This window comes from Hippopotamus amphibius, chromosome 17 (assembly GCF_030028045.1).
Source record: "Hippopotamus amphibius kiboko isolate mHipAmp2 chromosome 17, mHipAmp2.hap2, whole genome shotgun sequence".
Lineage (NCBI taxonomy): Eukaryota > Metazoa > Chordata > Mammalia > Artiodactyla > Hippopotamidae > Hippopotamus > Hippopotamus amphibius.
In genome coordinates this window covers 44,801,744-44,818,701 of record NC_080202.1, presented here as the reverse complement: position 1 = coordinate 44,818,701, position 16,958 = coordinate 44,801,744, and the positions used below count along the sequence as shown (strand labels likewise).

The 16,958-nt window shown below is 60.5% G+C and overlaps 1 protein-coding gene across 7 annotated transcripts; it reads left to right on the top strand.

The window, feature by feature from the left end:
* The first annotated feature begins 324 nt into the window (after positions 1 to 324).
* UBTF (upstream binding transcription factor) lies at positions 325 to 16,642 on the top strand. 7 transcript variants are annotated; one of them, XM_057715175.1, is made up of 21 exons: positions 325 to 746; positions 3,691 to 3,815; positions 5,315 to 5,490; positions 6,040 to 6,123; positions 6,221 to 6,376; positions 8,764 to 8,828; positions 9,111 to 9,231; positions 9,590 to 9,700; positions 10,049 to 10,182; positions 10,322 to 10,463; positions 10,759 to 10,800; positions 10,932 to 11,045; positions 11,138 to 11,293; positions 11,662 to 11,796; positions 11,950 to 12,147; positions 12,568 to 12,656; positions 12,760 to 12,949; positions 13,746 to 13,793; positions 13,899 to 13,970; positions 14,053 to 14,196; positions 14,279 to 16,642. In XM_057715175.1, the coding sequence occupies exons 2-21, from the start codon at positions 3,758 to 3,760 to the stop codon at positions 14,402 to 14,404; spliced, it is 2,361 nt and encodes a 786-aa protein (XP_057571158.1). In that variant the 5' UTR covers positions 325 to 746; positions 3,691 to 3,757; the 3' UTR covers positions 14,405 to 16,642. The 7 variants fall into 7 exon arrangements, with proteins under 7 accessions (XP_057571158.1, XP_057571157.1, XP_057571160.1 ...); XM_057715174.1 differs by lacking the exon at positions 325 to 746 and adding an exon at positions 1,041 to 1,209; XM_057715177.1 differs by lacking the exon at positions 325 to 746 and adding an exon at positions 2,390 to 2,527 and having other exon boundaries at positions 12,037 to 12,147.
* The last annotated feature ends 316 nt before the right edge of the window (positions 16,643 to 16,958 follow it).

Genomic DNA, 16,958 nt, shown 5'->3' with positions numbered 1-16,958 from the left:
TGCTACGGCCCAGGAGGAGAACTATTTGTTCGGACTCCTCGGACCCTAAGCCCGGAGGAGGTGAGGGGCATTGAGAACAGCGAGAGGCTCGCTCTAAAACCCGGAAGGCCCTCGCGGGGCACCGAGATCGGACGAGGCGGGGTACTCCCTCGGTTTTCCAAGGTGTTGCAAACCTAAGAGCGTCTTTTTTTTTTTTTTTTTTTTTACTTTTTGGTAACCCCCCCCCCTTTCTCACCCCCCCCCCACCCTGCTTTTGGCTCCAGGGTTGCAAAAGCAAAGAGCAATAAAAAAAAAAAAAAAAAAAAAAAAAAAAGCGCGCACACACTCAGGCACACACCAGTGGCGACAGGGGAGAGTTGGAAAGACGCAGGAGAGAAGCAGGAGGCAGCGGGGAGGGAGCCATGGGAGCGGGAAGCCGGCAGGTTCCCTCGCAAATCCCCCTCCGGCCCCACGTCGCCTCGCCGGCCCCGGCAGGGGAGCGAGGAGCCGAGCGAGCAGATGGAGGAGTGGAGCTCGCTCTAGGCAGCGGGCTTGGCCGGAGAATGGAGGAGCCGCCAAGCGATCGGCTGATTGGAAGAGAAGCGCCGAGCGATGGAGGCGGGGGTAGGAGGACGATTTCTCTGCGGGGACTGGCGGCGGCGTATACGCCCGGGTCGGGCGCTGCAGAGCTTGGCTAGCTTTCAACCCGCGCTCGCCGGCTCCAGCCCCGCGCGCCCCCACCCCCAGCCCTCCCGGCGGCTCCGCAGGTGAGTGCGAGCTGGGGGCAAAAAGACCCGAAAGTCTCAACACGCCCGCCCTACCGAAGGAAAAAAAAAAGAAAAAGAAGAGCATTTTTCCTTTTCTTTTTTTAAAATTTCGTGCAGCCTCCAGCGCGGTGGGAGGGAAGGGGTGAGGCTGAGCCGCCCGGAGGAGGCGGAGGGGCCAGGCGAGGCCCGGGTGGCCCGGGAGGCGGCGGCGCCGAGGCGGCTCTGACGGGCGAGCGCTCGGAGCGGCGCTGCGCTGCGCCGAGGCGGGCGGGCGGGCGGGCGGAGCGGGGCGGGCGGAGCGCGGCGCGTGGGGCTCGCCATTAGCCGTCGCTCCGCTTCGCCATCTCGGGCTTTGTCTGGCGACTTGCTGCCCTGGCGTCGGCTGCGGCGGAGCTGCGGCTCGGCTCTTCGACCCGCCGCACCCCTAAGGTGCCCCTGGCCCGCGCTCCCATTCACGCGCTCGGTAAGTGAGCCCCGGCGCCGCCGATTTCGGGGGAGAGGGGTTGCTGAGAGCGGCGGCGCCGCCGATCTCCATGCGCCCGGGCAGGCCTGGGGAGCCATGCCGGGCTGGATTGAACCAGCTCGCGGAGGCTCCTCCGCCGGAGCCCGTCGCTCCCTCGCCGTCTGCGGGGTTTAGGGAGCAAAGGAGACTTTTTTTTTTTTAATTTGCAAGGAGGACATTTTGTAGGGATAATTTTTTGTTGTTTTTTTAAAGTTTCGTCTGTGTGCTGCTCGGCAGCGAGGCGACCGCGAGGCAGGCGCCGAAACCTGGCGCCGCGATCGGCGTGCATGCGCCTCAAGCCGGTGGCCACGCTCCGGGGATAAGGGTGGGCGCCGATCGCCCGCTCCAGGAGGCGGGAGAGGGGAGCGGGTGAGGGCTGGAGTGGAAGCCCGAATCGGACCCGGGACGACTGGGGAGAGAGCTCCGGAGCAGGGCTGCAGGCACCCCCTGAACCTCCCGGGCGCCGGGGGGCCCTCCGGGCACCCTCTCTGCGGCCGCGCCTCGCGCCCTCCCTCCCGCGCCGGCCGAGCCTGCTAGTTCCCCCGCGGGTCTGGCGAGGTCGCTCTCGGCGCCCGCCAGCCTCGGCTCCGAGCCCCGCCGCCATCCGGGCGGCTGCGTGTCTCCCTGCCCCGGCCCCCCCTCCCCGGCGGCAGCAGCCGCCGCCGCCGCCGCCACCACCACCAGCACCACCACCAGCACCAGCACCACCACCCCCCTCCCCTCCTTCCTTTCCTCCGCCTCGGCCGCCCGGGTCCCCCCAGCTCCCGCCCCTCCTCCCAGCTGCCCCCCGCGGAGCCCGCCCGGGCAGGCTGTGGGAGGGAGCGGAGCCGGCGAGGCGGGCGGGCTGGCGCTCGCTCCCCGGGGGTCGGTGTGCGCTCTACGGGGAAGGACGCGCTCGCTGCCCCGCTTCTCCCGCCCCCCCTCCCGCTCCTCCTCCTCCCTTCTCCCTCCTCCTCCCCGCTCCGGCGGCGGAGGCTGCGGCGGCGGCGGGGGGTGTGCGAGCTGAGGCCGGGGCCGGCGGGCGGGCGGCGGGCGGGCTGCCTGCAGGCGGAGGGCGCTGTGCTTTGTGCTTTTCGCCGCGAGGAGCAGCAGGCAGCAGCCACAGCAGCAGCAGCAGCCGCCGCCCCAGCGCCGCCGCCGCCGCCGCGCCCGGAGGAGGAGCCGCTGCCGCCGCGGGAGGGAGCTGCGGCTGTGCCCGGCCGAGCGGGGGAGGGCGCCGCCGCTCAGAGCCGGGGAGGGAGCCGCCGGAGCGGGAAGCCCGGAGGCCGCGCTGCGCCGGGTAACCGAGGCGGCTGAGGACGCGCGCCGGGGTCGGGGCCGGGGTCGGGCGGCGGGGAGCCTGCCGTGGGTGCGGTGGACGCCCGGAGGGAACCCGGGGCGACCTCCGGGCAGGGGACTGGGCGGGCGAGAACCAGGGCACTGGAGAGGACGCCGAGAGCCGGGGGAGGGGAGGGCAGGAAGCGAGGCCCGAGCCGAGCCCCGGCCGCGGGCGGAGGAGCCCGCGCTTCTCCCAGCCGGCAGGCGCAGTTCTCTCCGGCCGCCGGAGGGGGCGGCGGGGCCGGTGAGCGCTGCTCCCCCGCCTCCCGGCCGCCGTCCTCCCGCCCTCTCCTTGGCTCGGCTCCCCGGAGGCCGGGGCGGGGGCGCCGGCGGGGCTGGGCCGCAGGCTCGGGGGAGGAGGCGGCGGTTCCCGCCGTGGTCGCGCCTCTGCGCCGGGCTCCTCCGTGCGCGTCGGGGTGGCTGGGCGGTGGCGGCGCCTCTGGCCGGGGTGGGTGGCTCGGGGGCGGGGGGCAGGCCAGGCCGCTTCTCTCCGGCTGCTGGCCCGCCTAGGCGGGCGGGGACGGCGTCGGGAGCCCGAGGGGGAGGGCGGCGGGAATCCGGATCTGGTCCCCGGGGGCGGTGCGGCCGCTGCACTCCGGGGCCGGCGGCGGCTGCGCTGCGTCCGGGTCCCCGCCGGGTTGCGGAGGCGGGGGGAACCGGCCGGGGGGAGCAGGAGGAGGAGACTGCGGCGCGTGCCCGCTTCCGCGGCCGCGCGCGCCCTTTACCCGCCCTTCCTCCTCCCCCGCCCTCCAGCCTGGGGCCTCCCCGGGGCGGGGCGCACAGAAGAGGAGGAGTTTTGGGTTTTTTTTTTTTTTTTGGCCGGGGTGGGGGAAGGAGGGCGGAGGGCGGGCGCTAGCTGCACGCGGGAGCAGGGAGCAGTCTCTCGCGTGGGCAGGGGAGGGCGCACGCCAAGGAGACGGGCTGTAGGGGCTGGGGGGCGGGAGGTGGGGTTAGGGGGTAGAGGAGGAGCGCGTTCCCACCCCCACCAACTCATTAAGCCTGCTAGAGTCTGGGCTGGGTCTCTGAGAGTGCGGGTCTGGGTCCCCCTCCCCTTTGGGGGAGGGAGGGATAGACAGTCCCCCACCTCTCAGCCCGCCTGAGTGGGGCCTGGTGTCTCTTCTAAAGGGTGAGGTGGCTTTGACCCCGGCCTGCCTGGCCAGCACGACCGAGGAGGTGGCTGGACGGCTGGAGAATGAACGGAGAAGCCGACTGCCCCACAGACCTGGAAATGGCCGCCCCCAAAGGCCAAGGTAGGAGCCCCGACACTCAGGCCCCTTGAACTTAAATCCTCTTTTCTCAAGTAGGTCTGCAAGGCCCACTCCCCTTCTGAAGGTTTTCTCCAGTCTACATTTTCTGAAACGAGACAGGGGGGAGGAGCTTGAGTGTCAAACATCTCTCACACTGGGGGTTTGGCTAAACCCAAATTATTTGGCCTGGAACCTGTAAAGTGTATTTTTCACGCTCCATCCCCCCACGTTGGAGAAGGAGAAGGAGGCCTGTGCAAGTCTTTTTTCTGGCGTTCCCAGTCCACTCGAGTGTGTCTTCGACAGTGCCCTGGACGGGGTGGACAGATGAGGAATACGGGGGAATGGGGAGATGAGAGGGATTGGGAAGGCTTTTCAGCTTTTTTTGTTATTAAGAGAACAAAGTTTTTGGTGAGGCAGGTTGTAGAGAAAAGGTGTTTTGATGGCTTGAGGCCTCAAAGATACTTAATTACACCATACCCCACCCAGTGGGGATCCAGTGTGTAGGGTGGCAGGGGGTGGGATGAATCTGCGTATCTGGCAGTGCCTGTGGGACGTTGAGAGCAGAGAGGATTATGGGTTCATGTGACCCGTCTGCGGAAACCCTGGCCCAGGTTACCAGGTGTAAATACAAGTTAAGAGCCCTTTTGACTCCTAGCTTTGGATACCTGTCCTCGCAGCTCACCTTCCAGGATAGCCACCCTCCAGAGGGGCCTCACTGGAGCTACCTTTCAGTAGCTGGAAATAGCCAGCCCAGACTCTGTTTTGTTGCCTCCATGGGGAGTTGGGCTGAGAAGACAACTCAGAATTCAAGGGGCGGCGGTGGGGGGGGGGGGTCTCCCTGGAGCAGGGTCCGGGGAGCCTTTGCCCACCTGCCTGCCTTGCCTCACAGCTGCCGTATATAGTTCTACGATTGTTTTACTTGCCCCAAGTTCTCCTTTGGTCCTCTTTGATAGGGAGGGGAGGATGGTGGAATACGCATGTCTCTAATGTTGGTTTCCAGCTGTGCTGGAGAGAAACGTTGGCAGGGGTTCCCCTTACTGCCCACCCCTTTTCTCACTCTGCACATTTAGGGTAGCAACCTAGAACTTGGATCGAATTTAGCTTCACATTTAGATGTGTTGCCTCCCTGCTTGCCTTCCTTCTCCGATAAGCTAGCTGTTTTCCAACAGGGTCCCAAATCACTGTAGCTTCCTTTCCCCCTGCTTCCCTACAATAAATTGTAACCCATGGCAGGCTGGCACGTTAGAAATGATAATAGCCTTGAAGTTAGCCAGATTCTATTCCAAATCTGATTTTCTAAGTGATGCTGTCTGGACTGGAGTCCCCACTCTAATCCGTATGGCTAAGGCTTTTCCTTCGGGCCAGGTCATGTCTGTGGCTTCAGATGGGAGATACCCAGGGTCTGGAATGCTCTGGGAAGGAAGGGTTGAGTGTTTCTGGACTGAGGAGCAGGTGGGTGCTGGCATGAGCCAGGCGTGATGGTCTTTCTTACCCTTCCCCAGACCGCTGGTCCCAGGAAGACATGCTAACTTTGCTAGAATGCATGAAGAACAACCTTCCATCCAATGACAGCTCCAAGTTCAAAACCACCGAGTCACATATGGACTGGGAAAAAGTAGCATTTAAAGACTTTTCTGGAGACATGTGCAAGCTCAAATGGGTGGAGATTTCTAACGAGGTAACGGATCCCCCCACCCCCCACCCCGACACATTTGAACACACATCTACATATACCCTTGCCTCAGCCTTCCTGGTGGGGGAGATGAAACAGAAGCGTATAAACAGGAAGGAAAGAGACCAGGCGAGGTGCTCATGTGGTCGCCCTTGTGCATTTTGGGAGGTGGCACGGTTGACAGCACTGGCCCAGACTTCTCAGTTTTGCCACTTTCTAGCTGTGTGGCCTTGAATACTTACTGTCTTAGAGCATCTGTCGCCTGAGCTGGGGATTGAACGAGGTGCTGACATGGACAGCCATTCGAGGTCAGGTGGTCGCCTTCTCGCTGTCCTGTGCTATGTACTGACTGCCTGGGCCTCTGCAGTAAGCCCGGGCCAGTGCCTGAGCGTCAGGGCTGCCTGAGTTGTGTCACAGTCGGGCCCTGCCTTCCTCCTTTGATAACTTCAGTCTAGTGGAAAGTAGGGAAGGCCCATTAGGAAACGAGGCTGTGTTCCTGGGTGGCATTCCCCTCTTCGGAACTTCCCCTTCCAATCACTTCCCTTCTTCCTCCAGGTGAGAAAGTTCCGTACGTTGACAGAATTGATCCTTGACGCTCAGGAACATGTTAAAAATCCTTACAAAGGCAAAAAACTCAAGGTGAGTTTCTGGGAGGAGGAGCACGAGGGTTCGGAGAGGCGAGGTCCAGAGAGTGGGCAGTATCTCACCTTGACCATGTCCTTTTCCCTCCTTCCAGAAACATCCGGACTTCCCAAAGAAGCCCCTGACCCCTTATTTCCGCTTCTTCATGGAGAAGCGGGCCAAGTATGCAAAACTCCACCCCGAGATGAGCAACCTGGACCTGACCAAGATCCTGTCCAAGAAATATAAGGAGCTGCCAGAGAAGAAGAAGGTGGGGGGGAGGGGGGTTAAGGTGCAGGGAGGGAAAAGACTGGGAGCAGCTGGTGTGGTGCAGGTCATCTGTCAGGGGTGGCAAGGGCTTAGACCGAGGAATCTGGCATCAGGGCGTGGGTGGGTCAGCAGAGCAGAGTAGGGCCTTGGGCGGCCACACGTGATCACCCTCTACCCAGCCCACACACTGTCAGGCCGGGCACTGCCCCAGGGGTAACCCTGACCAAGACAGGCAACCCATAGTGTTCCTTTACACACGTGTCCTCATTGTTAGGCTCACACAGCCATTCACTCCTGACATTTCCCCACGTGGTCTCATTTGATGCTCCTAGAGGTACCCCCGGGAGACTGCGTTATCCCGACTTTGTGGGCAAGGAACTGGGGCGCAGGAACGTATCGTGTCCCAGGACTGTGGTTTAGTGCTCAGGCTCCCTGCCTAGTGCTCTTCTCACTGCCATGTCCGTCGGTTACGTGGGCTTCCTTCTCCTTGTACACATCATCCCTCGTGGCCTCATGCTGTCCCAGACCATTAAGCCAGTTAACCTTGGGCAGAGGCTGCCCCAGCTCCCAGGCAGGGGTGGACAAGGTCAGCACAGCGAGGTCACGCCGTCCCTCACAGAGGTAGGCAGCAAAGCATTGGAGGAGCCTGCAGCTGGGACACAAGTGAGATGGGATGGGGAGAGAGAGACACACACACACACACACACACACACACACACACACACGAGATGGGCGAGGGGCAGCAGGAGAGATAAGACAGCGTATATATTTGCTGGGAGAGGAGACAGTTGCAGGCAGCCGGCTCTTAGGAGGGCACCAGCACTGGGAGTAGTCCTTTCCCTGGTCTGCGCACCCTGGCTTCGGGCTCACATGGCTTGGTTCTGTACCCAAATAGGAGCCAGCTTGGCTGGGTAGATCCAGCTGTCTGCAGCTGCTGCCTGAGCCGAGCTGGAGTATGAATCGGTGGAGCCATTCTTGACCCCTACGATGGGGCCATTGCAGAGCTGACTGTACACACAACACCCAGACATTCCCACGGGGTGGGAGGGAGGGGCAGAGGATCTCAGGACCAGGGAGGGACAGAAGAAACTCTGTGGTAGAGTGGACAGGGTGCTGGCCTAGGGGACACAGGCCTTGGGCCTGTTTTCCTGGCTACCACTGAATCGCCGTGCATGTGCCTTTTGGTAAGTCACTTCAGTCCTCTGGGCCTGCTCTTGATCTGAGGTGTGGAGGGTGAGCCTGATCTGGGTGGCTCTTCCAGCTCTAAAAGCTGCTGTTTTGTGTGAGGAGGGCTGAGACTGGGGCTGAGGAGGCTGGGCTCTGCTCGCGGTTTTCTGTGGGAACCTCAGAGGGAAGTGAAGTCACCTCACTCTTTGTGCCTGATGAGAGGCAGGGGTTGGACTCAGTCAACTTGAGCCCCTGGTCCCCTCCAGTGCTAACTCACTCGTTTGCGAATCTGGGAAGAAAAGGGAGAAAGGACAGATGGACGTTGAGTGGGAGCCAGGACAGGGGGTGGGTGAGGAAGGGAAGGAGACAGGCTGGAAAGGAAGTCAAAGAGTGAGGGGTGTGGAGAGGCAGGAAGGATGCCAGGATGGAGGTGGGATGCTGGGAAGGGAGGACCAGGCTGCTAGACGCGGGTACAGGAGAAGGAAGGGAAGCCAAGCAGCGGAGGAGACTGACTGGGCTGGGGGCGGGAGGGCTCAAGCAAGGAGCCAGGGAGCCAAGAGCCTGGAAGAAGGGTTCAGAGGCAGGGAAGGTGGGGATGACAGAGGAAGGGGGTGGGGATGGTGTCAGGATCGCCAGGGACCCAGAGGTAGCGGATGAGGGAAGAAAGTCCAGATTCTGGAGACATCTATTAAGATGTGATTTGCGTCACAAGAATTCACTCTGGGTGCCTTCAGTGCCATCTCCCCTCGTGCCTTGGACGTGGAACTCAGCCTGCCCCTGGCTTTGAGGGGGCAGATTCGTATTAGCCACTGCAGACACAGGAGGAGAGCGCAACAGGGGAAGGCCCAGAGCTTCTCCTGACTCCCTCGCTGGGAGTTTCGTGGCGAAGGGGTCGTGTCGTGGGGAGTCCCAGCCTTGTCACTACTCATGTGTGACTGGGTCATGCCGTGTCCCCCTCCTGGGACTCTTTCCTTTTCTTAAAAGGAAGGGATAGAAGTCGGATGTGTTCTGGGAGATCCCTGCAGCTCCCACGGTCTGGGCTACCGTTGAGTCCCCCCCTCCCCAACCCACTGGAAGGCAGCCCACCACCCCTTTCCTGCTCACGGCATCCTCCGTACACATCACCGACTGGGAGGCAAGATAGCTGGCAGAGGAGGACGTGACGGGTTTTGTAGCTCAGGCCTTGGGTCGTGGATGACCCCCTCGCCTCCTCCCCCCCAGATGAAATATATTCAGGACTTCCAGAGGGAGAAACAGGAGTTCGAGCGAAACCTCGCCCGATTCAGGTAAGGCAGTGGAGCCCAGAGGAGGGCCGCAGGGAGCTGGGTACAGAAGGAGAGGGTAGCACTGACCAGAGCCTGGCGCTTGCCCTCCGTGAGGCATGACGGATGGGTCACCCGTAGACCCTAGTGGCTCGGGCTCAAGGGCAGGGACAGGCAGGCAGCCGCTGTCCCGCCAGGCCCCAGCGGAGGGGCCGAGGAGCCTTGGTGGGTGGGGCAGCTAGCTTGGGTCTGCCCTGGCAGGATCCCCCTCCCACCACTGACTGTTGCTGCCCACGCCCTGGCTAGGGAGGATCACCCAGACCTAATCCAGAATGCCAAGAAGTCGGACATCCCCGAGAAGCCCAAAACCCCCCAGCAGCTGTGGTACACCCACGAGAAGAAGGTGTATCTCAAAGTGCGGCCAGATGTGAGTGTCCGGCCAAGGGGTGGCGGGGAGGGCGCACGGTGGTGGCAAGGGGGGAGCCGCGCCAGGTCGGCCGGGCACGGTGCAGGGGAGCAGGAGAGGAGGCCCCTCCCCAGGGGTGGGCTGCATGGACAGGGCCTGGGCCAGCTGGCGTGCGAGTGTGTGCGTGTGCGTGTGCGAGCCTGTCCCCTTGCACCCAGGCGGGACCCCCCCCGCCTCTCCGCCTTCCCCTCCTGGCCCGTGGGGGACACTCTCGTGACCTCCTGTGGCCTGAGGGGGCGGGGGCCTCTGTGTCCCCCTCCCCTTCCCCTCCCCCCTGCCCCTGGCTGCCTGTGTGTGTCTGACGGCTTTTGGTTTGCAGGCCACTACGAAGGAGGTGAAGGACTCCCTGGGGAAGCAGTGGTCTCAGCTCTCGGACAAAAAGAGGCTGAAATGGATTCATAAGGCCCTGGAGCAGCGGAAGGAGTACGAGGTTAGGCTTCCGCTGCGCTCCTCCCCGTCCGGCTCTTCACGAGCCTCTGCCCTCTGACTCTGCGGCCTCCGCACTCTGCGGGAGGCAGTCACTCACCATCCCACCACTGAGGGAGGGGCCTTCTGGGCCCCTCACCTCTGTCCCTACCTTCCCCGCCCGGCCCCCCCCCCCCCATGAGATCTCAGGCTAGGGCAGGGCAGGGCACCACGTCTCGTGTGACACAGCAGACACACGGCCACCCCCCAGCTTTGCTCCCTGCCTCCCCTCCCCAGCGGCTCTCCCCCACCCCCCCGGCCCCGGCTAACCCCACACCCCGTTGCCCTCCATCCCCCCCACCTCACTCTGCAGGAAATTATGCGTGACTATATCCAGAAGCACCCCGAGCTCAACATCAGTGAGGAGGGCATCACCAAGTCCACCCTCACCAAGGCCGAACGCCAGCTCAAGGACAAGTTCGATGGGCGACCCACCAAGCCACCTCCGTGAGCACCGCCCCGAGGCGGGTGGGAGAGCGGGCGCGTGGGCAGCTAGGGAGCTGGGCCCTGCGAGTGAGAAGGCCGCTGCCCCGGGCCTCCCCGGGCGCTCACAGGGATGCTCGTCCCTTGCTGCCGGTTGTGACAGGAACAGCTACTCGCTGTACTGCGCAGAGCTGATGGCCAACATGAAGGACGTGCCCAGCACAGAGCGCATGGTGCTATGCAGCCAGCAGTGGAAGCTGCTCTCCCAGAAGGAGAAGGATGCCTACCACAAGAAGTGCGACCAGGTGAGCCGTGGCGGGAGCTGGCCCCGGAGACGGAGGACTCCTGGAGAGCCGTGTGGTTTCGAAGCAGGAGGTGTGACCCCTGAGCACTTGCTTCAGACTCAGTGTTGTACCAGGTTTAGCATCTGGGCTGATCAAGGCAGAGTCTCAGGCCTCGTGCTTACCATCTATGGAGGGAGACTAGGCCCTGGCCAGGCTCTGGATGGTGGGCTGAAGGCTACTGTCCTTTCCCCCGAGCACGGGAGGGGCTCCAGTGAGGCCGCCCCCAGACTGACCGTGACTCCCCTTCCTTTCTCAGAAAAAGAAAGACTACGAGGTGGAACTGCTCCGTTTTCTAGAGGTGAGTGTTCCTCTGGAGAGGGCATTGGGCAGAGAGAGGCCGGGGGATTGGTGAGCAAGGCCCTGAAGACAACCCGGAAGCGGCCTGGGGACCAGACGTTCGACCCCGTGCTGCCCCTTCTCCCCGACCAGAGCCTGCCTGAGGAGGAGCAGCAGCGAGTCCTGGGGGAGGAGAAGATGTTGAACATCAGCAAGAAGCAGGCCACCAGCCCCGCCTCCAAGAAGCCCTCCCAGGAAGGGGGCAAGGTGGGCGAGGGGCAGGACCAAACAGGTGGGGGGGGGGAGGCGGGGCTCCCCGTGAGCACCCCGTGGACCCCGACCCTCTGCACATCTACAAGGGCGGCTCAGAGAAGCCCAAGAGGCCCGTGTCCGCCATGTTCATCTTCTCGGAAGAAAAGCGGCGGCAGCTGCAGGAGGAGCGGCCCGAGCTCTCGGAGAGCGAGCTGACCCGCCTGCTGGCCCGCATGTGGAACGACCTGTCAGAGAAGAAAAAGGTCAGGCTTGCCAGGCCAGAGGGGCTGCCGGGCAGAGTCGGGGCCGCTTGTGCCCGGGGGCTAGCTGCACTTCCTCACCCTGCCCCGGGTGTGCGCGAGGTGTGAGCCACACGAGTGCCTGGGCGCAGGCGGTGGGGCTGGGAACCCAGCAAGCCGGAAGGCGGGAAGCTGTCCGCTGTGGGCTGTGGGCTCCCCGGGGAGCGGGGCCGCTGGGCCGCCTGCACCCCTGGCTGGAGACATCTGCACCAGCCCACGCCTTGGCTCGCCCCACCCTTGCCGGCGGTGGGGAGAGCCTCCAGCGGCTGGATGAGCCGCGCGCGCCCCCTGGGGGTGGCCAGAAGGCTGACGCCTCTGCCTCCCCTCCGCAGGCCAAGTACAAGGCCCGGGAGGCGGCCCTGAAGGCCCAGTCAGAGAGGAAGCCCGGCAAGCTGCCCGAGTCGCCCAAGAGAGCCGAGGAGATCTGGCAACAGAGCGTCATCGGCGACTACCTGGCCCGCTTCAAGGTGGCAGGCGGTGGGAGAAGGGTGGCTTTGGTTTTGGTTTTGGTTTTGGTTTTGGTTTCTTTCCCGTTGTTTTCTTTTGTTGTTGTTCTTCTTGTTTGGGTGTTTTGGGTTTGTTTTTCTGGATAAGTAGTTGCTTTATTATTAATTTCATAGGAAAGGGATTGTTCTGCCACCACCCATGCAGACCCCCTCCAGCCCTTGGTGACCCCTCCCACAGCTGACACCCCTGTCTGTCCCCAGAACGACCGGGAGAAGGCCTTGAAAGCCATGGAGATGACTTGGAACAACATGGAAAAGAAAGAGAAACTGATGTGGATTAAGAAGGCGGCTGAAGACCAGAAGCGATATGAGGTGGGATGGGGGCTCCTGGTTAGCACGGTGGGACAGGATGGAGCTGGGGCCACCTCCCTCCACTTAAAACTCAGGAGCACCCTCTTGGGTGGGCCGCTTTCCTCACTGCATGGGACTTGGAGCCAGAAGTCCCAGCTTGGGTTGTGTGACCCTGAGTAAGTCTCCTAGCTTCCTTCTCTGAGCCTCAGTCATGCATCCGTGAAACGAGGGCAGTGATACTAGTCATGTGAGTGCAATCAGGAAAGCGCTTTCAGATGGCAGTGCCCACCTAACACAGGCGTGAGTTGTTAGGAAGGAAGTCGCTCCCTGTCTGTGCCTCAGTTTCTCCTCCTTCCTGGCACATAGAAGGAGAGTCTGCTAAGGACTGCTGGCATGGGGCAGGAGGGAGGATGAGGGTGACCTTTCCGGGTGTCCCCATAGAGAGAGCTGAGTGAGAGGCGGGCACCCCCAGCTGCGGCCAACTCCTCCAAGAAGATGAAGTTCCAGGGAGAACCCAAGAAGCCTCCCATGTGAGTCTGGGAGCTGGAGTCCACCCTAGGGGTGGGGAGGCTCAGGGCGGGAGGGCTGCTTGGTTGGTATCCTGACCTTCCCGACAACACCCCCACCTCCCAGGAACGGTTACCAGAAGTTCTCCCAGGAGCTGCTGTCCAACGGGCAGCTGAACCACCTGCCACTGAAGGAGCGCATGGTGGAGATTGGCAGCCGCTGGCAGCGCATCTCCCAGAGCCAGAAGGAGCACTACAAGAAGCAGGCTGAGGAGCAGCAGAAGCAGTACAAGGTGCACCTGGATCTCTGGGTCAAGGTGAGAGGGCAGCGGACCCTAGGAAGGAAGACGGAAGCATCATGCTGGCTGGTCCGCATTTATGATTTCATTCCGTGTCTCCGCAGTCCTTTAGTGTAATGATGACTGTCAAAGATATGGAAACCAAGGCTCAGAGAGGTTAAGTAACTTACCCAAGGTCACACAGCTAGTGAGTAGGAAAATCCAAATCAGACTTTTTCCTCCCTCCAGCTGGGACCAGGGGACCTCTCCTAGAGGTCTAGCTCGGCCCCTAGCCTCTGAGCTCCCCTTCTGTGCCTTGCCTGAGCAATCAGATCTGTAAAGTGGGGAGAGTCACTGATGCCCTCACCAGCCACCCAGGCAGCATGGCCAAGGACCCAGGGGAACAGCAGAATTTAAGTATTCCAGAAGTTTGGTGAGCCCGAGACTGCCTCGGCAGTGGCTCTGGGCTTGGCTTGGGGTGAGGGGGTGATGTAGCTAGGCTGTGGAAGTCATCATGGGGGTACTTCTCTGAGTTGAAGAAGGCCCTGACTCTGGAGCCTCCATTTGGGTAGAGCAACAGGACAGACACGAAAGCCAACAGTCTTAGGACAGGATAGCTTAGAAAAGGTTTCAGGGCATCTTAAGCAGAAACACTGAGCTGTGTTCTCAGGTCCCTGGGATTCTCTGCAGAGACCCAAGGTGTGGGGAGACTGGGACGGGCGAAGGTGGGATGGTGGTCAGTGCTTGGCCCACTGCCTGGCACTTGGCCAGCATGCTCAGTCAGCAGTAGCTGGGGTCATGTTCCAACTCTCACCTCCTTTTCTGTCTCCCCCAGAGTCTGTCTCCCCAGGACCGTGCAGCATATAAAGAGTACATCTCTAATGTGAGTCTGGGAGCAGGGTGGTGTTGGGATAAGGGGGGGGCTTGGCGGGGGTTGTCTGGATCTCATGGCTGCTCCCTTTGCCCGTGTCCCCATCCTCTCCTACAGAAACGTAAGAGCATGACCAAGCTGCGAGGCCCGAACCCCAAGTCCAGCCGGACTACCCTGCAGTCTAAGTCGGTAAGGAGCCCCTCCCAGGAGGGGGTCTGAGGTGCCTGGGGTGGTGTGGTGGGGACCGCTGATGTGCTTCCACCCCTCCCAGGAGTCTGAGGATGACGATGAGGAGGATGAAGAGGAGGAGGACGAGGAGGAGGAGGAGGAGGACGACGAGAATGGGGACTCCTCGGAGGATGGCGGGGACTCTTCCGAGTCCAGCAGCGAGGATGAGAGCGAGGACGGGGACGAGGTGGGAGGATGGGCACAGTGGGCGGGGAGGGCGGGCCCTGCCAGGACGGCCGCCTGGTAACTGCATATTCGTTGCCTCCCAGAATGAGGAGGACGATGAGGACGAGGACGACGACGAGGACGACGACGAGGACGAGGACAACGAGTCCGAGGGCAGCAGCTCCAGCTCCTCCTCCTCGGGGGACTCCTCGGACTCTGACTCCAACTGAGGATCAGTCCCGCCTGGGGGCTCCCCTCCCCGACTGACCGCCTTTGTTTCTCCCCCATGTTCTGTCCCCTGCCCCTTGGCCTCCCCCCACTTTCTTTCTTTCTTTCTTTTTTCCTTTTTTTTCTTTTTTTTTTTTTTAACAAAATACGGTGTGGGGGGAGGCACTGGAGGCGCCCAGGCCAGAACTCTGCGGCCTCAGAGACATCCGCCCTGGGGGGCCCTCCAGGGAGCACAACCATCAGACTGAGCCACCACTGGACCGGCCCAGCCCACCCCCACTCTGCACTTGTGGTTCCGGCATGGACAATGGACCTGGGAGTGGGATGGGGGGGTCCCAAAGAGTTCAGTGAGGCCCCCTACACCTGCAGCCCAACCCAAGGGAGGGTGGAAGCTTGGGGAAGACGCCTTTCTTTCCAGAGGGGCTTGCAGCCTGGACCCCTACATTGGAACTGGAGGCAGGGAACATGGGAGAGGAGGGCGGGCGCCTATGGGAAAATAGGCGCTGCCCCATAGCCCTCTCCCCTGCCCCCTGCGGGAAGGAGCTGCCTGGACCCACTCACGGAGGGGAGGGGGCAGAAGTGTTTTTTATATATGTGTATATATTTTTTTTTTTTAAGCTCTGAGCTGTCAACGAGACGTTTCCTACCGATCTCGGCTGCCGTCTCTGTTGTCATTTCTGGGAGAGGGAGGGTTTAGAGGGGTAGGTTTAGGACTTTTTTAAAATGGTCTTGATGCGTATGGAAAAGTGTATGTGTGTGCGTGTGTGTGTGTGTGTATGTGTATGTGTGCGTGCACACGCACGTGTGTGGCCTGTACATAGCATGGGTGCACCTGTGGATGTGTGCAAAGGCACGTGTATTTGTGCGTGTAAGAGAGAAAGGGAAGCCCACCTCAGTCTGTGAAGCTGGTAAAAGGGTTGGTGAGGGCTGGGGAGACACTGCTCCTGGTGGGGATAGGCTGGGGTGGCCCCTTTCTCTATATCTTCTGCTTTGCCTGATCTCTGATTCAATTTGGGGGGGTGTACTGAAGCCACTCTGATGCTTCCTATACTGGTTTCCCTCTGCCAGGGCCACTGGAGCTACTACTAGTGTCCAATATCCAGCAGGACAGTGGGGAGGGGAACAGACCGAGTGAACCTTAAAGCTTTGATTTGGTGGGAAAGGCCTCTACAGCTCATCTGAGGGGTCACCTAGCCACCCTAGGCTCTGAACCTGGGCTCCAAGAAATGGGTTGGAAGCTCTTAATTTACACATCCCTCCTGCTTTCCCCACCCCTCCCTGCACATATCCCCCAGCTACTCCCCTCCCCCCCATTTCCTTTGATTTCTCAGGTCTGCTCCCTTCCCCATCCCACCTCCCCAAACCCACAGCTGGGGAAGAGGTCTGCGAAAGCTGCTTTTGCAGCTGTCCTTCTAAACCTTCCCAGCCATCTCCCAAATTTTGTACCCTGATTCCTAGGCTCTTAATAAGCCAAGCCACCTTGTCTCTGTGGGTTTAATTTTTTGTTTGTTTTTAATTAAATTTTGGCTTTTTTTTATTTTTAAACAATCATGTCAGTGACCTATTTAATTGGGGCTTTGTGCTTTTCCACCTTCCCCTCTGAAAACCAAGGGATGGGGAAGAATGGGAACTCTGCCTAGGAGGTGGGGTGGGAAAGGTGGGTCCCACTCCCAGAGGAAGGCAGACAATCTGCTTTGCCTTGGACATGGTGCTGGGGTAGGGGGAGCTAGGGAGGGACACTCCCCACTCCCACTCCCCTTCCTTTGTCCTGATTCTGGAATTAGGTACAGGGGTTCATAGGTTCTATTTCTTCCCGAGCCCCTGCAAAGAACCCCATTTCCCTGTTTGAGTGCCTCTGCGCTGTTGTGTTTTAGTGGAATGTGTTTTCATTTAAAAACAACTTTGAATGGGGCACTTTTTTTTTTCCTGTTTTAAAAATTGAAAAATTCTTACAGTACGAACAAGGCGGTGGGGGTGGGGGTGTTAGTGCTGTAAGAGGTCACTCTGAGTGCATTTTGGCACTGGGATGGGATGGCTGGGGCGGGAGGACCCCCACTCCCTCCCCCCTGTTTTTTTTCTAATATTTAAGAAGTGTTTTTGTAGGTTTCAACAACAACCACAACTTGAATTTGTATCATGGGAGGTGGGAGGGAATGGCTTAGAGGTGTCTGCCTAAGCTAAGGCCAATTGTGGAAGTTTTGTTTTTCCTTTTTTTGTACAATAAAGTAAAAAAGGTTTGACTGCTGTCTGATCACTGCACTCAATGAAGGGGGAGTGGTGGCAGGGATGACCCAATAGGCTCAATGTGGAAAGACCCTTAAAGCCAGAACCCCTTCTTTCTAGACCCATCTTCCTCATTCCTGAAGATTCCATAGGCAACCTACCTTCACATTGTTTTGTGCTACTGTTCTTGCACTTTCTCAATTCAGTTTGTTCACCTTGTGTCATCAGATCACTAAGGACTGAGAATTTGGAAAACAAATACATTATTTCCTCCCAGAGTGCACTGCCTTGAAAAATGGAGGTGATGAACCATTAGGGTCGGGGGATCACCCT